General features: G+C 44.9%; 1 protein-coding gene across 5 annotated transcripts in view; it reads right to left on the bottom strand.

The window, feature by feature from the left end:
- b4galnt1b (beta-1,4-N-acetyl-galactosaminyl transferase 1b) overlaps window positions 1-24,560 on the bottom strand; it is a 104,704-nt gene that overhangs the window by 71,497 nt on the left and 8,647 nt on the right. For 4 of the 5 annotated variants that reach the window (XM_059643339.1, XM_059643338.1, XM_059643342.1 and 1 more), the window contains 2 exons: window positions 2,163-2,378; window positions 239-415 (listed from right to left, as the gene is read on the bottom strand). In XM_059643339.1, coding sequence (XP_059499322.1) covers window positions 239-415; window positions 2,163-2,377 — 392 coding nt within the window. In that variant the 5' untranslated portion in view covers window position 2,378. Of the gene's footprint in view, window positions 1-238; window positions 416-2,162; window positions 2,379-15,190; window positions 15,467-24,560 lie in introns of those variants that run through there. The other variant, XM_059643340.1, reaches the window with a different exon arrangement.

Raw genomic sequence — 24,560 nt, 5'->3', positions numbered from 1 at the left:
TGTTCAGGGTGTTGCAAGCAAGGATTAGCAGTCTCTCTTACTGTTTCCTCAGTGAAAAAGGAACAAGAAGCAGATTCAGACACAGGCCCTGGACACCTACACTGGGGCTTCTGTCAGCATGGAGGTCATTGTTGTGGGACAAGTGAGCCGTCAGTCAGAATGAACACTCGCACATCGATTTTATGTCTGCAAAACGGGAGAGGTATTGTTGGATTTGGTGCGACTAAGGAACATGTACCTTTGTAGAAAATGCTGATACTCCTGTTCCCTCCTTTTCTTCAAATCCTCCCGTTCGTCGTCTTTGAAGACCTGCCCAAACTGTTGGACAGAAACCTGACGGAAAAGGTGCTTGGTAAAGGGTAGATTTATCATGGGTTCCTCTTTCTCACATTGGCAGCCATTCTTTGGAAGAAGCCTAAGGATAGATTTGTGACATTAAAATGTGCTTATAATTCAAAGGTTTGGACAAGTATTGGATACCTCTTCATGACTGGCTTGAGAAACCCAAAATTAACAAAAGCAATCATTAGAACATTTAATAATCTCCACCTTTTCCCATAGATCCAATAAAAAAAATTGAACAACTTACCAGTGAGATGAAAACCTCCTCTTTCCGAACGCTATGAAGATCCGAACAGACAAATTTTAGGATGGCCATGGCTCAGTTCAACATGGCTATAACAAATACCAAACTTAAAGCTGTGTGCAACCACTGCTGTGACAACCTCTCTGATGGGGCATTTCTTTTCAACAAAAATTTATTCATCGCATGTGGCTAGGCCAAGACATAAGGTGGGAAATCCCAAGGGATCGTGGAATCAAGTTAAAAAAAACTGCATTAAAGGACACTCTACCTGAATCCACACAGCATTCACAAGGTAGATGATTCAAATGCACAAATAGATGCTATTGGATATGATCGAACTGCCACTATAGAAACCTGGTTACAAGGTGACCAAGAGTGGAACTTGTATTAAGGTCTGGCAAAATGATGCCGTTTTGTTTCTATTTGCTCATGAGAAATCCTCAGGCAGCATTTATTGCCCATCAATAAATTGCCCAGAGGGCAATTAAGAGGCAGCCACATTACTGTGGGTTTGGAGTCACATGTAGGTCAGACCAGGTATGAATGGCAGTTTCTTTCCCTAAAAGACAAATTTATAGGGTCACCATTAGGCTGGCTTTTAATTCCAGATGATTTGATTGAATTCAAAGTCTACTAAGTGCTGCCAAGGTGGGACTTGTGACCTTAATCTGGGATTCCGAGCTCACTCGCCCTGTGATATTATCACTCCAACACACGCGCTTAGTTGCTGACTCAATCTCGGTGTGTCGGTGCCTTTTGGAGATTACCATCAACTTTTTAAGGGAAAATAGCCAAAAATGACAAATGAGCACCTAGATCTTGAAGGGAACAACTCACTTGCCACACCTCCAAGTGTTAAAGGGAAGAGCATTCTTCTGGTGATTTTCAAAATGAAAAACATAGAAACGTAGCCGGTATGATCCTCATCCCGTGAATGAAGGAAAAATAAACCTCTGCAATCTTTCCAGGCTCACACAGCCTGAGTTGTAAAGTGGCACGGTGGCTCAGTGATTAGCACTGCTGCCTCACAGCACCAGGGAACCAGGTTTGATTCTACCCTCGGGCGACTGTCTGTGTGGAGTTTGCACATTCTCCCCGTGTCTGCGTGGGTTTCCTCCGGTTTCCTCCCACAGTCCAAGCGTGTGTAGGGTTCGGTGGTTTGGCCATGGGAAAATGCAAGGTTAGGGTGTCTGGGTTGGATGTTCTTTGGAGGGTTGGTGTGGACTCGTTGGGCTGAATGGCCTGCTTCCACACTGGAGGGATTCTATGATTCCATGATTCCAAGTAAATCTAACCTTCTTGAAAACAGTCAATCCTTTGGCCTCAACCACATTCTGTGGCAGAGAATTCCACTGGATCCAGGTGAAGATATTTCTCCTCATCTCAGTCCTAAATGGCCTGCCCCATATCCTTCAACTCTGACAGACCCGCTCCCCACCAGAAATCGGGATTTTTTTAAGATTAAAAAGAAACTTGAATCCCTGCACAAAAGGCAAAGAAAATGATAGGAAAGTCTGGGAGATTCAAGACTGCCTCCATGTGACATCAGGGTGATAACAGGAAGGGGCAGACTCACCCAGCCACAATCTCTTTCACTCTGTAGGATATGTGGGCATATTTGTCAGAAGGTTCCCAAAGTCCACGTTCCAGAAGGTTCTCGGAAATCCCAGGAAATCGGTACTGCACATCGACAACACGGTAAGGCTTCAGCGACCAGAGGCAAAGGAAGAAAATTCCCAGCGGCAGCGTGACAAGCAAAAGGCAACACAGGGGCTTTCTGACAGGACGCATGCTGGAAGCAAGGGAAGATTATGAATCATTTCTTTCAGAAAGACATTTCAAATAAGCACACTGTTGATCAACTTAATGAACTATCAGGACTTAGTTCATGAACAACTGAACTTTGCTTTGCAACACCACTAAGTTATTAAGGTCATAGACAGTATAATAATGGCCCTTTGGCCCATCGAGTCTGCGCTGGTTGAAAACAGCCCCCTAACTATTCCAATCCCAATCTCCAGCACTGGGCCCCATAGCCTTGTCTGCCTTAGCATCACAAGTGCACATCTAAATCCTTCTTCAATGTGGTGGGGGTTTCTGCCTCTGCCACCCTTACAGGCAGTGAGTTTCAGATTCCCACCACCCTCTGGGTGAAAAGGGTTTTCCTCACGTTCCCTCGAAACCTCCTGCCCCTTGCCTTCAGTCTATGCCCCAGGCTATTGATTCGACCATTAAGGGGAAAAGGATCTTCCTGTCTATCCTGTTCATGTCCCTCATAATTGTACACATCACAATCATTTCCCCTCCTTACTCTCCTCTGGTCCGAGGAAAACAAGCCCAGTCTATCCAATCTCTCTTCATAACTGAAACTCTCCAGACCAGGCAACATCCTGGCAAATCCCCTCTGCTCCACACCAGGCAACATCCTGGTAAATCCCCTCTGCTCCACACCAGGCAACATCCTGGTAAATCCCCTCTGCTCCACACCAGGCAACATCCTGGTAAATCCCCTCTGCTCCACACCAGGCAATGAAGAAGGTTCTAGGCCCAAAACGTAAGCTTTCCTGCTCCTCTGATGCTGCTTGGCCTGCTGTGTTCATCCAACTCTACACCTTGTTGTCTCTAACATCCTGCTAAATCCCCTCTGTACCCTCTCCAGTGCTACCACATCCCTTGTATAATGTGGATTCCAGAACTGCACACAATATTCTTGCTGTGGCCTAAACAACATTTTACACAGTTCCAACATAACCTCCCTGCTCTTAAACTCCCTCCCTCAACTGAGTAAGGCAAGTAGCCCATATGCCTTCCTAACCACTTTATCCACCTGCCCTATACCTTAAGGGATCGGTGTACATGCACACCAAGGTCCCTCTGACCCTCGGTGCTTCCCAGGGTATTACCGTTTGTCAGGTATTCCCTTGCCTTGTTCATCCTGCCCACATGCATCACCTCACATTTACTGGGATTGAATTCTGTTTGCCTTTGATCATCCTCCTATATGCTCCTCTGAGCTAAGGCTATTTACCACCCCATCAATTTTCACATCATTTACAAGCTTACTCATTAATCTCCCTACAATCAATAGAGTCTTAGAGTCATAGAGTTGTACAGGATGGAAACAGACCCTTCAGTCCAACTTGTCCATGCTGACCAGATATCCAAAATTAATCTAGTCCCATTTGGCAGCATTTGGCCCATATCCATCTGAACCCTTCCTATTCATGTACCCATCCAGATGCCTTTTAAATGCTGTAACTGTACCAGCCTCCACCACTTCCTCTGGCAGCTCATTCCATACACACACCACGCTCCGTGTGAAACAGTTGCCCCTCAGGTCCCTTTTAAATCTTTCTCCTCTCACCTTAAACCTATGCCCCTCTAGTTTTAAACTCCCCTTGTCTATTCACGCTATCCAGGCCCCTCATGATTTTATATAAGGTCCCCTTCAGCCTCTAACATGCCAGGCAAAATAGCCCCAGTCTATTAACCTCCCCCTGTAGCTCAAACTCTCCAACCCCAGCAACATCCTTGTACCATCTTTTCTGAACCCTTTCAAGTTTTACATCTTTACTGTAGCAGGGAGACCAGATTGGAATGCAACATTTTAGAAGGCGCCTAACCAACGTCCTGTACAGCTACAATATGACACCCCAAAGTTTAAATCATTTACATATGACACAAATAGCAAGGGCTCCAACATCAACCCTTGTCAAAACCTCGATTGAGTATTTAAATTGAGCGAAAGATTTTGTAGTGGGTGAATGAGGGGAAATGACAAATTTCAATTTTGAATGATTTTCCCCAGTGTAACACTACTCAGACCAGGTTCAACTCCCACTCTGAGACAATAAGAACTGCAGATGCTGGAGTCAGAGATAACACGGTGTGGAGCCGGAGGAACACAGAAGGCCAGGCAGCATCAGAGGAGCAGGAAAGCTGATGTTTCAGGTCAGGTCCCTTCTTCAGAATTTTTTTTTCTGAAAAGGGGTGCCAACCCAAAGCTTTCCTGTTCCTCTGATGCTGCCTGGCCTACTGTGTTCCTCCAGCTCCACACCGTGTTATATCAACTCCCATTCTGTTCACATCTCAGTTATCCTGGGGAGAAGCACAGCCCTTTTATCATTGTGGTTCCTTCTCCTAAGCCCATCATGTTGCTCAAAACCAAATTTTTGTTTGACTAATCGCTTATGTGATGCGTCTTGGGATTTTACTATGCTGTATCAAAGCAAGTTGTTCTTGTAGAACTTAAGCCACCTAAGAAAGAGTCAGCCTTTGAACAGTCTCCCACAATGGAGGAGGAAGTGTGAAGCTAAGGGAATGGATAAAGCTGGGGTTATTTCCCTCTGAGAGGAGATGGCATGGAGGTTTGCCAAACCATTATGGGCCGACACAGAGAAGATCTGCAGAGGGTGGCCCCTATTGGTGGAAGGATTGAGAGGGAGAGGACCAGAGGTGGTTGGTGAAAGGTAAAAATGATTTTAACTCAGTGAGTGGTCAGGATCTGGACTGCAGTGTCTGAGAATGTGGTGGATACAGATTTAGCCATCGCTTTCCGAAAGGGAACTGGATCATCGTCTGGAACAGAATAAAACAAGGGCTAAAGGGTAAGGGCATGGGAGAGGGACAGGGGGTTAGCATGCACATGATGCACTGAATGGCCTCCTTCTGCGATGCAGCTTTTGTTTATGATGAATCGAAGGCATTTGTACTAATGCACTCTGGCTGGGATTCTTGTCAGAGGGTCGGTATAGGCTTGATGGCCGAAATGGCCTCTTTACCACATTGCATGATTCTAAAATAAAGCACATTCAGCATTTAAACCACTGTGGCTGGGTACCTATCCTTCAAAAGAAACACAACGCTTGAATTATCCATACGATTGTACCTCTGCCAGGTTCAGGGGCACCAATGGCCTGAAAGCATCAGGTGATAATGTAGCTAAACAGGTCCAAACCAGGATGACCAGCGTGTCTGGGTCCAATAAACTGTGGCAAGTGCATTCAACCAGAAACTGGACACATGGATTGATCAATAGTCCGCCAATGATTGCACAATGTTCAGTACCATTAGTGACTCCTCAGATACTGAAGCAGTCCGTGTTCATGTGCAACAAGATCTAGACAATATTCAGGCTTGAGCTGACAACTGACAAGTAACATTTGCGCTACACAAATGCCAGGCTCTGACCATCATAAATAGGAGACAATCTAACCACAGCCCCTTGACATTCAATGGTGTTACCATCACTGAATCCCCCACTATCAACATCCTGGGGGTTATCATTGACTAGAAACTCAACTGGACTCACTACATAAACACAGTAGCTACAACAGCAGGTCGAAAACTCACCTCCTGACTCCCCTAAAGCCTGTCCCACCATCTACAAGGTACAAGTCAGGAGTGTGATGGAATACTCCCCACTTGCCTGGATGGGTGCAGCTCCAACAACACTCAAGAAGCTTGACCCCATCCAGGACAAAGCAGCTCCCGCTTGATTGGCACCACATCCACAAACATCCCACTCCCTCCACCACTGACGCTCAGTAGCAGCAGTGTGTACCATCTACAAGATGCACTGCAGGAATTCACCGATGCTCCGTTCACTGTAGCTCCACACTTATTCATATAACTAAGCTTTGAGTAATGGATTACACAGCCCACTGAAACATTTGTTTGACACTTAGTCCACTAGTGTTGCTACTTAACCAACAGACAAAAGAAATTGGCAAGCTGTGCTGTGCTTTGCAATGCTATGTCTTTAAGTCCAGAGTATAACTAAACTGGAGTTTACAGTGATTTTCATCTCCCTCTAACTTCTATCTTTTTCTCTTTTTTAAAAATGGACATTCCCTTTTTATCTTTAAAGCTTTTTAATTTCGCTAGGGGTGAGTTAGGGTACAGTCTGCACACGTGAGTGTGTGTGTGTTTTTGCTGAGAGTGAGGGTCTCTTTGACCAAGGTTGACCATGGAGTTCAATGTAGGGCTCCTTAGGAAATCTGTCAATTAGCAAAACAGCAGAAAAGATCAGGATGAAACATTCACAACAAAGATTTTGCTACATGATATTGCCGGGGTTGGAGGGTTTGAGCTATGGGGAGAGGCTGAATAGTCTGGGGCTTTATTCCCTGGAGCGTCGGAGGCTGAGGGGTGACCTTATGGAGGTTTATAAAATCATAAGATACAAAATCCCTACAGTGTGGAAACAGGCCCCTTGGCCCAACAAGCCCACACTGAACCTCAGAGCATCCCACCTAGACCCATCCCCCGAATCTATACCTCCCTGAACACTACAGGCAATTTAGCATGGCCAATCCACCTAACCTGCACATCTTTGGACTGCGGGAGGAAACTGGAGGAAACTCACACAGGGAGAATGTGCAAACTCCACACAGACAGTCACCCAAGGCTGGAATCGAACCCAGGTCCCTGGTGCTACGAGGCAGCAGTGCTAACCACTGAGCCACCGTGCTGTCCTAATGGGCCTGTGGAAAGGGTAAAGAAACAAGGTCTTTCCCCAGGGTAGGGGAGTCCATAACTAGAGGGGGATAAATTTAAGGTGAGAGGGGAAAGATATAAAAGGGACCTGAGGGGCAACATTTTCACACAGAGGGTGGTGCGTGTATGGAATGAGCTGCCAGAGGAAGTGGTGGAGGCTGGTACAGTTACAGCATTTAAAAGGCATCTGGATGGGGACATGAATAGGAAGGGTTTAGAGGGATATGGGCCAGGAGCAAGCAGGTGGCAGTAGTTTAGTTTGGAGTTATGATCAGCATGGGCTGGTTCTGTTTCTGTGCTGTACAGCTCTATGACGATTGATGGTGTATTAGAATTCATACAGCAAGCCTGTATTGCCATGGTAACACAAACTTTTACCTGTGTTGTAGCCTGGAGCTACAGAGAGTAGTGGAGGTTTCTGAACACACCTTCCTGAGCTGTTAATTCCTGGAGTGGGACTCAAACCTTAAGCTCCTAGCTCAGAGGCAGGGTCACTACCCACTGCACACAAGACCTTACAGAAGTAAATTTCTTACAAAAAGAACCAAAGATTTCTCCTTTTCATCCCTCCCTTCTCCAAACCTTGTGCCTGGTATTGGGATACAATCTCGTAGCTACCTGTATGCCTTTGCTCCAACTTTGCATTTCAACCTTGAATACATTTTCCTCAATGAGTAACTAATGTTCCCGAGTATTGCTGCATTTCAAACAACTGCAGTGTCAGGTGATACACACTGATAGTCAGCCTCATAGTGATGTTTTGTCTCCATTTTTCATTGTTAAGCTTTAAATGCAAAGATCCAGGGACTGCATCAGCACAGCCAGCTCCTCAAGGCCAGAATTGCAAATGGGTTACTTTTGAGGGACAACTGGCAGTTCTGGAAGCAGCTGAGCCAATTTTGAATCCAGGGCCACATGATTGGCTGAAAACCTATGTCGTCATGACTCAGCAGTGCCAGTCAGATGAGTGTCACTGGTTTGGAGGCCTACCAAGCAGAGCGGGCACCAGATGGTGGCATGGCCAGTCTGAATCAGGGCCAAGGAGAACTTTTCAATGTCCTTTACTGCCTCACACAATGCAGTCCCCTGTAGAACTGACTGTAATAAAAGGCAGAGGTGGGCAAAAATGGTTTTTGACTGGTTATTGGCTTAGGGATTGAACAACTGTAAAGACTGAAGGGCTCCCAGCTCTGATGGGGCTTCTACCTGAAGATCTCGTGGCATCAGCACCTCCAAGCGCCTGATATCCTCATTCTCCTTCTTACTGTCCAATGCACCAATCCTGAAGGTGCCCCATATGCCTGGGCTAATTGAAAAGTGGGCTTTGGGGTTAGGGGGTAACAATTAATTCTGAGGTTAGGGTTAAGGTTAGTCAGTCCACCAGACTTTTCATTCTGTCTCCAAAAGTTTTATTGCAAGTAATTTTCAAACTAAGAAAATGGTTTTAATGTCCATTTCCTCCGGAATGAATGAAAAGACTGGTGGACTGACTAACCTTAACCCTAACCTCAGAATTAATTGTTACCCCCTAACCCCAAAGCCCACTTTTCAATTAGCCCAGGCATTAGTCAGGACATTAATATTCAATTCTTGATTATTCACTTGAACTTCAATTGCTTATTATTTGTCCATTCTGCAATTATACGTGTATGATACTGTAACTTGTGGCAGTCCTCCTCAAAATGGGCTACTCTTCCAATTTGGTGTTACCCGCAAAATTAGAAGTTATATTTTTGATTCAAAATTCCAAATCATTCATTGAAATTGTGAACATCAGTGGTCCCAGCACTGACGCTACCACATATGACCTTCTACCAGTCTGACTGCCTGCCCTTAACTCCCAGTCTTTACGTTCGGTCACTTGTCATTGACAAACATATTTCCTCATTTTATTCATTAGTCTACTTTTTAAAAATTTATTCATTTGTGAGATGTGGGCATCGCTGGCTGGGCCCAGCATTTGTTGCCCTGTCCCTAGTTGCTCTTCACAAGGTGGTGGTGAACTGCCTTTTTGAACTGCTGCCGTGGGTCGACCCACAATGCCCTCGGGGAGGGAATTCCAGGTTTTTGACCCACTAACAGTGAAGGAACAGCAATATATTTCCAAGTCAGGATGGTGAGTGGCTTGGAGGGGAACGTGTTCCCATATATCTGCTGCCCTTGTCCTTCTAGATGGAAGGGGTTGTGGGTTTGGAAGGTGCTGCCTGAGGATCTTTGGTGAGTTTCTGCAGTGCATCTTGTAGATGGTACACACTGCTGCTACTGAGTGTCGGTGGTGGAGGGAGTGGGATGTTTGTGGATGTGGTGCCAATCAAGCGGGAGCTGCTTTATCCTGGATGGTGTTGAGCTTCTTGAGTGTTGTTGGGGCTGTACCCATCCAGGCAAATGGGAACTGTTCCATCACACTCCTGGCTTGTGGCTTGTAGATGGTGGGACAGACTTTGGGGAGTCAGGTGGTGAGTTTTTCGCTGCAGTATTCCCAGCTTCTGACCTGCTCTTGTAATCACTGTGTTTATGTGGTGAGTTCAGTTGAGTTTCTGGTCAGTGATAACCCCCAGGATGTTGACACTGGGGGATTCAGTGGTGGTAACACCATTGAATGTCAAGGGACAGTGGTTAGATTGTCTCTTATTGGTGATAGTCAGAGCCTGGCATTTGTGTGGCACTAATGTCACTTGCCACTTGTCAGCCTAAGCCTGGATATTGTCCACATCTTGTTGCATTTGAACATGGACTGCTTCAGTATCTGAGGAGTCATGAATAGTGCTGAACATTGTGCAATCATCAGCGACCATCCCCACTTCTGACCTTATGATGGAGAGAAGGTCATTGATGAAGCAGCTGAAGATGGTTGGGCCGAGGACAGTACCCTGAGGAGCTCCTGCAGCGATGCCCTGGAGCTGAGATGACTGACCTCCAACAACCACGACCATCTTCCTATGTATGATAACAAGGTGTAGAGCATCATAGGAGCAGGAAAGCTGACGTTTCAGGCCTAGACCCTTCTAATCCTAATTTCCCCTAATCTCTCCTTTGGTAGGAATTCTACTATTTTTCTGACCACTGATGATAAACGGACTGGTCTGTCATTCCTTGGGTACACTCAGTTCCCCTTCTTTAATATAGGAATTGCAGAAACAATCTGAATGTTTATTCAATCCATTCTCCCCTGTTTTAAAAACAGCTGCACTTACCTCATTGCTCATCTCATCAGTCAAAATCAATTCTACAGGTGTTCTCTCTCCCTGGTAAATACCAAGCAAAATAATCATTTCATATTTCCGCCATTGTCTTATCATTTCCTGAGATACTATCAAGCCTATTTCTTAATGGTCCTTTTCCCATCAGAGCCTTTCCTTTCTTCTTAATATGCCTGTTAAACAGTTTATTGTTTCTTTTATGCTCACTAATAATTTAATTCCATTACTTCGCTCCGCTTTCCTGACTGCTTTTTGTTACGTCTCTCCAAATCTCTTATTCTCTACGACCCAACACTCTATGTCTGGCTCTTAACATCTGCCTCTTTTCTAGCCCTCAACTCTTCCCTTACGTCTCTAAAAAAAACTTATGGAGTTTCACTCATACTTAGTTTGTTACTTTGTTACAAAACTTATCACCCCCACGAACCCTGTTGAACATCATTGCAAATTTTCCCCATCGTTTTCCGCTAATATAGTTGTCCGGGTCATTTTCTCAAGTTCTATTCTCAGACATTTCAAATCCTCTGTATCTAAGAGCCCAAATGCAACTTCCAGGTGAAGCAACACTTCACCTGCACTTCCCAGAATCTAGCCTACTACATTTGCTGCTCACAATGTGGTCTACCCTACATTGGGAAAATGAAGCGTAGCCTGGGTGACTGCTTTGTAGAACATCTACGTTCTGCTCATAAAAATGGCCCTGAGCTACCTGTTGCCTGTCACATTAACACACCACCCTGTTCCCTGGCCAACATCACAGTCTCTGGTTTGCTGCAGTGTTCCAGGGAAGTTCAGCACAAGCTGGAGGAACAACACTTCATTTTCTACTTGAGGACTCAATATCAAGTTCAGAGTTAACGTCTGAAATCAGAGTTAACATTTCGGGTCCGGTGACCCTTCCTCACACCTGTCTAGACCCGAAATGTTAACTCTGGTTTCTCTTCGCAGATGCTGTCAGACCTGCTGAGCTTTTCCAGCAATTCCTGTATTTGTTTCTAATTTACAGCATCTACAGTTCTTTTCGTTTTTATTTACAGAAAATCAGCTTTCCCGCAATCAACTCTTTCGATTTTTGCCACATTACTACCTTCATCTTAAACCATATTGTATTATGGTAACTATTGCCTTGATAATCCCCAACTTAAACTTCTCTTGACTGCTCTGTTTATTCTCCAGTACCAGACCCAGACATAAATCTTCCCTTGTTGACAGTTTGGTAGCACTCTGTCAAACCGGACTGTTTATTTTGTGCATAATCAAAAGCTCCCATATTTCCACTAACTGAAATTCCAAAGATTTAAGTCAAGCTCTCTTGACTAGGAAACCAATTCTAACTAACCACTGAGTTAAATTTTACCACTGACCAAACGGAAAGAAATAAGTGAATATTACAATTCAGTTAAATTGACTAGATTTTTCAAAGAGATCAGTCCTTAAAATTAATTGCTACGACATAAAGGGATAGTTGTACACAAAACACAGAAAGCTAGCACACAGGGACAGCAGGGAATCGGGAAGGCTCATGGAATGTTGGCCCTTATTTCCAGGGGGTTGGAGTTTAAGAGTAGGGAAGTCTCACTGCAACTGTACAAGGTGCTGGGGAGACCACATCTGGAGCACTATGAGCATTTGCTCCCCTTATTTAAGGGAAGATATCATTTCATTGGAGGCCGTTCAGAGAAGGTTCACGAGGATGATCCCTGGCTTGGGAGGGATTGTCTCATGAGCAAAGGCTAAGCAGGTTACGGCTCTCCTCACTGGAGTTTAGAAGAAGGAGAGGTGAACTCTTAAGGGACTTGGCAGAGTAAAAGCTGAGAGGATGTTTCCACTTATAGGAGAGTCTGGGAGCAGAGGGGATTGTCTCAGAATAAAGGGGCACCAATTTCAGACTGAGATAAGGAGGAATTTCTTCTCAGAGTGTTGTGTGTGTTTGGAACTCCTTGCCACAGAGAGCTGTGGGGGGCAGAATCCCTGTGTATATCTAAGGCTGGGATGGATATGGCAATGGTTTAAAGGTCATCATTGGGTCAGCTTTTAATTCCAGATTTTCTTGAATTTATGTTTCACCAGCTGCAATGGTGGAACGTGTGCCACAGAAGATTAGCCTGGTGTTCCATATGACAACTCCAGAGACAGTTCCAATGTGGCACCATTTCCCTTAGATACTGAAACATATGCCTTCTAAGTTCTGGCTGATCAGAGTAAATTGTCCCTCCCACATCTATGATTCAGCTCCTGTCTCTTCCCCACTTTCAAGATGTAGTTCCTTTATCTCTCTCACAAGGTCCAACTAACAACCCCATTGCTCACCGGGCTCCACATTTGGATCTTTTCATCTGTTGACATTCCTAGCCTCACCATCATTACAAATCAAATGCTCATATCACCTCCACTATGGAACAAAAAAAAAACCCTGTGGGCCCAAGATTCCCTTTCCTTTCAAGTCTCCTAACTCTCCATATAGCCCAACGTCGATGAAAGTATCCACAATGAATCCAAGACTGACAGGGGATCGACCATAATCTGTCTTCAGGGGCAAAATAGCCTAAAGTTAATGCATGTGACTTCTTGAACCTCCAATCTCTAACATTACCGGATAGAGTTTTGTCTCCTTATGGAGAGATGTAAAGGACACAGGTTTAAGGTGAGAAGGGGCAAGTTTAAAGGAGATGTGAAAGTAAAGTTCTTTTTCCCCACACAGAGGGTGGTAGGAGGCTGGAACATGCTGCCAGAGAAGGTACTAACAGACGCAATAGCAATGTTGAGCAGGCACTAAGACAGACACATGAACGTGCAGGGAAGAGAGGGATATGGACCATGTGCAGGCAGATGGGATTGGTTGAGGATGGTATCCTGGGAGGCCGAAGGGCCTGTTCCTGTACTGCACTGTTCTAAGTTCTATGTACTTACAGGACATAGAACATAATAGAACATAACAGCACAGTACAGGCCCTTCGGCCCTCAATGTTGTGCCGACCTGTCATACCGATCTCAAGCCCATCTAACCTAAATTATTCCATGTACATCCATATGCTTATCCAATGACGACTCAAATGTACCTAAAGTTGGTGAATCTACTACCGTTGCAGGCAAAGCGTTCCATTCCCTTACTACTCTCTGAGTAAAGAAACTACCGCTGACATCTGTCCTATATCTTTCACCCCTCAATTTAAAGCTATGCCCCCTCGTGCTCTCCGTCACCATCCTAGGAAAAAGGCTCTCCCTATCCACCCTATCTAACCCTCTGATTATTTTATATGTTTCAATTAAGTAATGTCAGAAACAGTTCAGAGAACATTCACTTCACTGGGATGAAGAGGTTGTCTTATGAGAAAAAAGAAATTGAGCATATCTTAAAAGACGCTAACGTGTCTGCGTTTACCACCTCTGCTGGCAACACGTTCCAGGCACGCACCACCCTCTGTGTAAAGAACTTCCCATGCATATCTCCCTTAAACGTTCCTCCTCTCACTTTGAACTCATGACCCTTAGTAATTGAGTCCCCCACTCGGGGAAGAAGCTTTTTGCTATCCACCCTGTCTATACCCCTCATGATTTTGTAGACCTCAAATCAGGTCCCCCCTCAATCTCTGTCTTTCTAATGAAAATAATCCTGATCTACTCAACCTCTCTTCATAGCTAGCACCCTCCATACCAGGCAATATCCTGGTGAACCTCCTCTGCACCCTCGCCAAAGCATCCACATCCTTTTGGTAATGTGGCGACCGTAACTGCATACAGTACTCCAAATGTGGCCAAACCAAAGTCCTATACAACTGCAACATGACCTGCCAACTCTTGTACTCAATACCCCGCCCAATGAAGGAAAGCATGCCGTATGCCTTCTTGACCACCCTATTGACCTGCGTTGTCACCTTCAGGGAACAATGGACCTGAACACCCAGATCTCTCTGTACATCAATTTTCCCCAGGACTTTTCCATTTACTGTATAGTTCGCCCTTGAATTTGATCTTCCAAAATGCATGACCTCGCATTTGCCTGGTTTGAACTCCATCTGCCATTTATCTGCCCAACTCTCCAGTCTATCTATATTCTGCTCTAATCTCTGACACTCCCCTTCACTATCAGCTACTCCACCAATCTTAGTGTCATCTGCAAACTTGCTGATCAGACCACCTACACCTTCCTCCAGATCATTTACATATATCACAAACAACAGTGGTCCCAGCACAGATCCCTGTGGAACACCACTGGTCACAGGTCTCCAATTTGAGAAACTCCCTTCTACTACTACCCTCTGTCTCCTGTTGCCCAGCCAGTTTTTTATCCATCTAGCTAGAACACCCTGGACCCCATGTGACTTCACTTTCTCCATCAGCCTGCCATGTGGAACCTTATCAAATATCTTACTGAAGTCCATGTATGTGACATCTACAGCCTTTCCCTCATCAATCAACTTTGTCACGTGAACTTATTTCACCTAATATATAGAGGAGATAATATATCTTATCTATGAGGATTCTGATGGGACTTGACAAGATCGATACTGACGGGGCGAAGAAAAGAAAAGTCTCTCATTTAAGACAGTGCCCTGGAGACATTTCTTCCCTCAGAAAGTCTGTGAAATTCTCTTCTCCAGAAGGAGCTGAGTCACTGAATCAATTTAAGGCTGAACTCGACAGATTTTTTTGAATCAATGAGGGAGTTAAGGATTGGGGCTGGAACCCACAGGAAAGTTAAGGCCATGATCAAATAAAATCATGATCTTATTGAATGACAGAGGAGGTATGAGGGGGCTGAACGGCCTCTTCTTGTTCTTATTTCTTATGTTTATTCTCATTGTCTTGCTTTCTCTCTCTCTCTCTCTCTTTCCCCATCTTGCCCACACCACTATGTCTGACAATTCCACCGTTACTCCAAATACTCTTTCCTGAACACACTCACATTTGCAGAGAGAAAAGTGGCTGTTTGGCCAAACAGATCTATGTTTGTGTTTAAGCTCCATTCAAGCCTCCTCTCATCCTTTCTTCAGCGAGCACCAATATGTCTTCCTCCTTGTTGTACCCTCACAGTGTTGAAATCAACTGAGAATGCACCGTCATCATCTTCAATCCCTTCTCAAGGCTGCAAATCTTCACCTTCACAGTCTTCGTTTCCAAGGAGCACCTGCTTCCATTTGAAAATTTTGAGCTTGGCTCAGCCAACCACTGCTGCCCTCATTGTCTCTCCTCTTCCTTTCAAACTCTGGCACTGGCTTTCATGAGTAGACCCAGGGGCTACTTTCACTGATATTTCTCAACAAGCCATTGTTTAAAAGCATCTGCTTCTCCAAGAACAAACTGACACATTGTTCAATGACAAACAAGTGAATCACACATTTTGAATAGAGATGAAGGCTAACACAGTGAGCAGGCCCCACACACAGCAGCAATACACAGAGATCAGCATTATGTCAACCCCATGAGGTCAGCACATGGAAAAAAATGATCTTGCACAGATTCCATATTCTGTGGAGATGGATGTTCTCATTGGCTGAAGGGTTTCAGGATCAAAGCACAATTCTGCACAGATGGAGGCCACTCAGATTCTGTTACATTTGCGCCTGCTCTCTTCAAGATTAAATTGCCTCATTCTGCCTCTACCCCTGCAACTTTGTTTCTCCTCTTTTAGGTAAATGACAAATTCCTTTTGGAAAAGCCATGGTTAAAATCAAACACAGTCCCAGGCAGGGCATTTCCACATCCTGAATGTGAGCCATCCACTCTTAGTCATTTCATTTGTACTATAGATAGTTTCTAATCAACCCCTTCAAAGGTGGTATGTCATACCTCTAGAGCAGGTGGAATTTGAGCCTGGGCCTCCTAGTCCAGAGGCAGGGACACTACCAACGCACCATAAGAGCCCCATCTCATTCCTGACATATGCGTGCACATGCCAACTTGTGAGCTGGGCATAAAGAGAGTCATACGGCCACACAGCACAGAAACAGACCCTTTGGTTCAACTTGTCCGTGCCAACCAGATCTCCTAAATTAATCTAGTCCCATTTGCCAGCATTTGGCCCATATCCCTCTAAACACTTCCTATTCATGTCCCCATCCAGATGTCTTTTAAATGTTGTAACTGTACCAGCCTCCACCACTTCCTCTGGCAGCTCATTCCATACACGCACCATCCTCTGTGTGAAAATGTTGTCCCTCAGATCCGTTTTAAATCTTTTCCCTCTCACCTTAAACCTACGCCCCTCTAGTTTTGGGCTCTCATACCCTGGGGAAAGGATCTTGGCTATTTATCCTATCCATGCCCCTCATGATTTTATAAATCTCTATAAGGTCACCCTTAGTCTCTGACACTCCGGGGAAAATAGCCCCAGTCTATCCAGCCTCTAGCTGCAGCTCAAACTCTCCAACATCCTTGTAAATCTTTTCTGCACCCTTTCAAGTTTAGCAACACCCTTCCTGTAGCAGGGAGACCAGAATTTCGGGCGAGGAGATTGGATTTCCTGCAAGCAGCCAATTTCCTCACCTTTTTGTTTTGAGACACAGTTTGTTTCCATTTCAATCTTTTAATAAAGAAAAATGCATGTTGCCTGCACTTTCGAGCTGAACACCAATTGCAGCCTCTATTTGAGCTCATTAATCAGACAGATGAATTACTGGGTGTTTGCATCCTCACGTCGTGTCTTGTTTTGACTCCAAATAGTGGAAAAATGAGGACACTCCTCATGACAAAAGAAATTTTTAAAGAAGCAAAGACACTCAAGGCAGTTCTACTGTTCTGCAAAACCCCAGCAACACCACTCTCCTGCCCAATTCTCAATTCCCGTAGTGTCTAAAACATCCATCAGTCTCACTTTCAAATACTCTCCATGTCAGCCTATCCGTAGAAAATAGGGTCGGAGTCATACAGCGCAGAATAGGCCCCTGGGCCCATTGAGTCTACACTGACATAACAACCATTAAAGGCACACTAACTCCTATCTTCTGCACTTGTCCCATATTCCTCAACACTATGATATTTCAAATGCTTTCCAGGCAGTGCATTCTGGAGTTCTAATATCCGCTGAGTGATTTTTTTTTCCTCAAATCCCCTATTTCCTGCCCCTTTCCCTAAAACTTTGCCCTCTCATGATTAATGTGTCAAACAAAGGGAGCAGCTACTCTTTATTTGCTCTATCCATGTCCCTCATAAACTTATCCACCTCATTCATGTCCCCGAACTCAGTCTTCTCTGCTCTAAAGAAAAGAATTCTGGACTCCCTGCTATAGGAAGGATGGTGTGAAACTTGAAAGGATTCAGAAAAGATTTACAAGGATGTTGCCAGGGTTGGAGGGTTTGAGCTACAGCGAGACAGTGAATAGGCTGGGGCTATTTTCCCTGGAGCGTCGGAGGCTGAGGGGTGATCTTATAGAGGTTTATAAAAGTATCAGGAGCATGGATAGGGTGAATAGCCACGGTCTTTTCTCCAGGGTGGGGGAGTCCAAAACTAGAGAGACATAAGTTTAAAGGTGAGAGGGGCAAGATTTAAAAGAGACCTGAGGGGTGACATTTTCACACAGAGGGGTGTGTGTATGGAATGAGCTTCCAAGAAACAACTGTGTACAACTCTGTAAAACAATCCGATCCTATCTGGTCTCTCCTTAGAGCTCAGTTTCTCCATCCCAGGCAACATCCTGGTCAACCTTCACTGTACCCCCTGCAGTGTGATCATATCCTTCCTGTAGTGTTCCTGAGAACTGCACACAATACCACACTCTGTGCAATTCCAACATTACCTCCTCCCTCTTACTTTCATCAGTCATGGCGTAAGAGTGTAAAAGAGGGTAAAAGATTCAAAAGATTTGTAAAACCCTTGGCAAAGAGATTTCTCCGCATCGCGATTTGAAATCGCTGTTCCCTTATCCCACAAGGGGAAACAGCCTCTTGGCACCCACCCTGTCAAAAACTCTCAGGGACATGATTCTTTGAAGTTTGCATCACATGTAGAAGGGTGGGTAAGAAAGTGTTTAGCACACTTACTTTCATTGCTCACACCTGAGTGTGGGAGTTGGGACGTCATGTTGAGGTTGTACAGGATGTTGTTGGTCAGGCCTCTTCTGGAGCACTGTGTCCAGTTCTGGTCTCCCTGTTATAGGAAGGACATTATTAAGCTGGAGAGGGTTCAGAAGAGATTTACCAGGATGTTGCTGGGAATGAAGGGCTTGGGTTATAAGGACAGGCTGGATAGGGTGGAATCTGTGTCCACTGGAGCTTAGGAGGTTGATGGGTGACCTTATAGAGGTTTATAAAATAATGACGGGTGTAGAAAAGGTGAATGGTAGGAGACTTTTCCTTAGGCTGGGAGAATTTCAAGACCAAGGGCATAGTTTTAAGGTGAGAAGAGGAAGATTTATAACAAACATGGGGGCTTTTTTTTTTTAAGAACACAGCAAGTGGTTTGTGTGTAGAATGGACTTCCAGAGGAAGTGGTGGACGTGGGTACAGTTACAATGTTTAAAAGACATTTGGATAAGTACATGAACAGGAAAGGTTTGGAGGGAAATAGGACAAGCACGGGCAGGTGGGACTGGTTTAGTTTGGGATTAAGGTTGGCAATGGACTGGGAGGGCCAAAGGGTCTGTTTCCATGCTGTAGGATTCTATGACGATGACTCTCAGCATTTTAATGTTTCAATCTGTGCTTTGCTGGGCCCCGCTGAGTCCAGAAAACTGTAGATTACCCCTCTTCCTTTCAGGAGCAGGCATAATTTGATGGAACATCATACTAGCTAGAAAACAGGCTGGTTTGAGTTGGAACAAGCAAAGAATAAAGTCAAACAGAACAGAGGGGAGAAACAGAAATTCAATCAGTAAAGTCTGAGCTGAAATGTTCCTCAACTGATTGCAGCGTAATTACTATCCAGAACATACTGTCTCAGACAGAAAGCTTTTTATCATGTGTAATATCAACAAGTAAATTGGATCATCATTCTTGGACATCAGCCTAAGATTTCACCACTCACAATGCCAACCATTCTCCATCATCTCCTCACCTTTCCAAAACAAAGAAAAGATTCTGTGGAGACGCTGTCCCTCTCACAACCGAACAACATTCTGAATCAGGCTCCAGCGTGTAGAATATTTCCAAAGTTCCTGGCTCCGAGTGTAAGTAGCAGAACACTCCCAGGATTGAAACCAGACAGACCACCCAGCTTTGGCCTAGGCACCAGAAACAGTAACAGCAGGACCAGCCCTGCTGACTCTGCAAGGCCCTCTTCACTAATACCTGGGAGTGAGTGGCAAAATGGGGACAGCTGTCTCACAGGCTGGTCAGGCAACAGCCTGATATGGTCATACTCACAGATTCATACCTTACAATGTCCCAGACATCACCATCACCATCACCATCCTTGGATATGTCCTGTTTCACCAGCAGGACAGACCCAGCATAGAGGGTGGCACAGAGGGATAGAGTTGGGAGGGTGTTGCTCTGGGAGTCCTCAACATTGACTTTGGATCCCATGAAGTCTCATGGCTTTAGGTCAAACATGGGCAAGGAAATCTCCTGCTGATTACCACATACCGCCTTCCCTCAGCTGATGAATCGGTATGCCTACATGTTGAACACCACTTAGAAGAAGCACTGAGGATAACAAGGGCACAAAATGTATCCTGGGTGGGGGATTTCAATGTCCACCACCAGTAGTGGCTCAGCAGTAGGTACTGCTGGTCGGATCCTAAAGGACATAACTGCTAGACTGGGTCTGCAGCAGGTGGTGAGGGAACCAACAAGAGGGGAAAAACACACTTGACCTCATCCTCTCCAAACTACCGGCTGCAGTTGCATCTGCCCATGACAGTATTGGTAAGAGTGACCATTGCACAGTCCTAGTGGAGACAAAGTCCTGTCTTTACATTGAGAATACATGGTGTCGTGTGGCACTATCACTGTGCTCAATGGGACAGACTTTGCACAGATCTGGCAAATCAACTGGGCATCCACGAGGTGCTGTGGGCCATCAGCAGCAGAATTGTACTCTAGCACAATGTGTAACCTCATGGCCTGGCATATCCCCCACTCAACCATTACCTCCAAGCCAGGGGATCAATCCTGGTTCAATGGAGGGTGCAGTAGGGTATGCCAGGAGCAGCACCAGGGATACCTGAAGATGGGGTATCAACCTGGTGAAGCTACCAGCCAGGACCATGTGCACCCCAAACAGTGAAAGCAGCGAGTGATAGACAGTGCTCAGCGATCCCACAACCAACGGATCACATCTAAGCTCTGCAATCCTGCCACAACCAGTTGTGAATGGGGGTAGACGTTTAAACAAGTCACTGGAGGAGGAGGCTCCACAAATATCCCCATCCTCAATGATGGAAGATCCCAGCACATCAGTGCAAAAGATAAGGCTGAAGCATTCGCAGCGATCTTCAGCCAGAAATGCCGAGTGGATGATCCATCTCAGCCTCCTCCAGTGGTCCCCAGCATCACAGATACCAGTCTTCAGCCAATTCGATTCATTCCACATGATATCAAGAAATGGTTAGAAACACTGGAGACTGCAAAGGCTACGGGACCTGACAGTATCCCGGCAATAGTACTGAAGGCTTTTGCTCCAGAACTTGCCGCTCCCCTAGCCAAGCTGTTCCAGTACAGTTACAACCCTGGCATCTACCCGGCAATGTGGAAAAATGCCCAAGTATGTTCTAACCCACCCAAATACCACCCCATCGGTCTCCTCTCGATCATCAGTAAAGTGATGGAACGTGTCAGTAACAGTGCTATCAAGCAGCACCTGCTCAGCGACGCCCAGTTTTGATTCCGGCAGGGCCACTCGGCTCCTGACCTCATTACAGACTTGGTTCAAACATGGACAAAAGAGCTGCATTCCAGAGGTGAGGGGAGAGTGACAGCCCTTGACATCAAGGCTGTATTCGACCGAGTGTGGCATCAAGGAGCCCCTGCAAAACTGGAATCAGTGGGTATCGGGGGAAAACTCTCTGGTGGTTGGAGACATTGCTGACACACAGGAAGATGGTCATGGCTGTGGGAGATCAGCCATCTCAGCAGGAGTCCCTCAGGGTAGTGTCCTCGGCCCAACCATCTTCAGCTGGTTCATCAGTGACCTTTTCTCCATCATAAGGTCAGAAGTGAGGGTGCTCACTGATATTTACACAATGTTCAGCACCATTTGTGACTCCTCAGATACTAAAGAGGTCCATGTTCACATTCAACAAGATCTGGACAATATCCAGGCTTGAGCAGGCAAGTGGCAAATAACATTCACGCCACACAAACGCCAGGCTCTGACTATCACCAATAAAGAGACAATCTAACCACTGCCCCTTGACATTCAATGGTGTTACCATCACTGAATCTCCCTACTATCAACATCTTGGAGGTGAGCATTGACTAGAAATGCAACTGGACTCACCATGTAAACACGGTGACTAGAAGAGCGGGTCAGAGGCTAAGAATACTGAGGTGAGGAACTCACCTCCTGACTCCCCAAAGCCTGTCCACCATCTACAAGGCACAAGTCAGGAGTGTGATGGAACACTCCCCATTTGCCTGGATGGGTGCAGCCTCAACAACACTCAAGAAGCTTGACACCATCCAGGACAAAGCAGCCCCCGCTTGATTGGTACCACATCCACAAACATCCCACTCCCTCCACCACCGACACTCAGTAGCAGCAGTGTGTACCATCTACAAGATGCACTGCAGAAATTCACCAAAGATCCTTAGACAACACCTTCCAAACCCACGACCACTTGCATCTAGAAGGACAAGGGCAGCAGATACATGGGAACACCACCCCCTGCAAATTCCCCTCCAAGTCACTCACCATCCTGATTTGGAAATATATCACTGTTCCTTCAGTGTCATTGCATCAAATTCCTGGAATTCCCTCCCTCAGGGCTTTGTAGGTCAACCTACAGCACATGGACTGCAGCGGTTCAAGAAGGAAGCTCACCCCCACCTTCTCAAGGGACAATTAGGGATGGGTAATAAATGCTGGGCCCAGCCAGTGACTCCTACATTGCATGAACAAATAAAGGAAGTCAGGTGCAGCGTCGTTGTGACACTGCTCCCCTATGATGCACCTTCAGTTCATTTCACCAAGAAGCAATTGTGTATCCTTTCAATCCTTAGCGGATTCGAACCGGGTCTCAGCTTTGAGAAAACTGGTTGTGAAACTATTGCACCAGCCCCTATCAAATTTGCAAACATCCTGTGTGTGTGTGTGTAAGTAACTAATTCATGATCCCAATTCTACTGAAGGTGCATCTGATTCCATTGCACACCATGTGTTTGTAACCACAAACTGAGATTTTCAGACGTTAATGAATAGAAAAAAATGCCCCAGCATGGATGCGGTTTGACTATGTCACAGATGGTACAGATATGAGTCAGTTCTTCGGGACTTATCTATGTGGGGTGCACATTACTGAAAGAATAAGGGCAATTTAATGATACACGACGTTATTAATGTGCAACTCAGACAATACATTTAGGGGGGCAAGAGGCAGGTTATGAATTTCGAATCTCCAGAACATGTTAGCCAACGTAAACTCCTATGTCATTTGTCTCACACTTGCCCTTAGACTCCCTGTTATTTGTAAGAACCCGCTGATATTGTACAGTGATTGTCATTTCAACTCACTGCAGAAAATTAGGTCTGGCAATTAGCAGCGTAATTATCTTTTTGAAAACAATTTTCTATCTAATGCCAAACAACGTCTGCGGTCAGGAGAGCAACAACTGATACTGTTCAATCCCCTTCTGACATGTCTTCAATTTTTATTAGAAGTCTGACAAAATTTTACGTCTAAAATTTCAACTTTTCTTTACTTTCTCTTTGTCTCTATTTTTTCTTTTCGTCTCTCTCTACCAGTCTTTCTTTTCGTCTCTCCTTCCTACTTTCTCTGTCATCTCTCTGCTTTTTTCCCCTCAATCGTTCATTCTCATCAGTGAAGGAGACTGACCTGCAGTCTTTCACAGAAATTCCAAGACAACCCCTTGTCCTTACGTTGTTGATCAGCTCACATTTCAAAGCAAGTGGCACCACAGAACAAGTTGGCTAAAGGAGCCAAAAAGGACATATTGAACCTGATAATTGAGAAAATTAGTGGAAGTGAATCAGTGACATGAGATACACCTTTGTCTAGAATACTGAAGATTTGAAGATCCAAATAAGTAGGAATGAAAGTAGAAATGCTCGGCGGTTACAACTTGACATTTTAATATTTAAAAATACACATTCAACAAGCTATAAATCCCCAGCCTTGCAAATACGTCCAAATGAAAAATATTAATAATTTGACATGGAGAATGTTTAAATTTCTGGTTCACTGATGCTTCGACACTGCTTATTCTGCAGTAATGTAGAGGAATGTTGTTATTGCTATTTTGCTGCCTGTCATTCACAAAGGACTCTGAATCATTTCAAACTGCCGAATTCTCAATGCTTTTTTTTAAAAAGCAGTTTCACAGCCAGCACATCACTGTGACAATGAGAATGGGATTTGCCTTGTGACTGAGGATCAACATATATCCTGACAGCAATCAAAACAGAAAGTGCTGGAGAATCTCAGCAGGGCTGCCAGAATCTGTGGAGAGACAGAGCAAGACGGCCTCAGTGTTAAGCCCACATGGTTCTTTTTCAGAGCTGAAGCCAGCATTCCAGTAAAAGATTTGTGACATGTATCTGCTCATTTCCACTTCTTCTTGTCTAACTCACTCTCTCCTCAAGGGCTCCCTGACACATTTAGTAATTCCCTTTGGCTGTCATATCCATATTTTACCCCTTTTTATATATTAACAGGATGAGGTCGAGAGAATAAGCCAAGCTATTTTCATACAATACAAACTTAAAGATTTTGAAAAACTGTATTCAATAAAATACTATCCCATTAATCCCAAAATCCTCCTTTACAACATTCACACTAAAAAGAATTCCAGTCTATTTCGCATCTATGAGGCTTAGTTTAATGGTTGCTTCAATTCCCTATCTTGAGAATCCGATAGCCTCTTCCTGAAGCCTTTGTCCAGCAAATAACACCTTCGGGGTTTCAACCAAACATTTCCGATCTGGAACTTTTAAACTAAACTCCTTACACCGAAGCAACAACTTTCTGAACAGGCCAAAACAACCTCCGTTTCTTACGAGCAACAGCTTTAGACATCTAGCTTCAGCCAAGACGTCTGCACACTACCTGGAAATTGAAACTAGAAAGGCTTTTGTTTGAAGCTATGACAATTTCCCATAAGCTCAGACAAAAACTCCTGAATCTTCTGTCTGAAAGCATCACGGCAATACACATTCTACT

Source organism: Stegostoma tigrinum, chromosome X, assembly GCF_030684315.1.
Source record: "Stegostoma tigrinum isolate sSteTig4 chromosome X, sSteTig4.hap1, whole genome shotgun sequence".
In the NCBI taxonomy this organism is placed as follows: domain Eukaryota; kingdom Metazoa; phylum Chordata; class Chondrichthyes; order Orectolobiformes; family Stegostomatidae; genus Stegostoma; species Stegostoma tigrinum.
The sequence above is the reverse complement of the archived record's forward strand: the minus strand, read 5'-3'. Positions and strand labels throughout refer to the sequence as shown.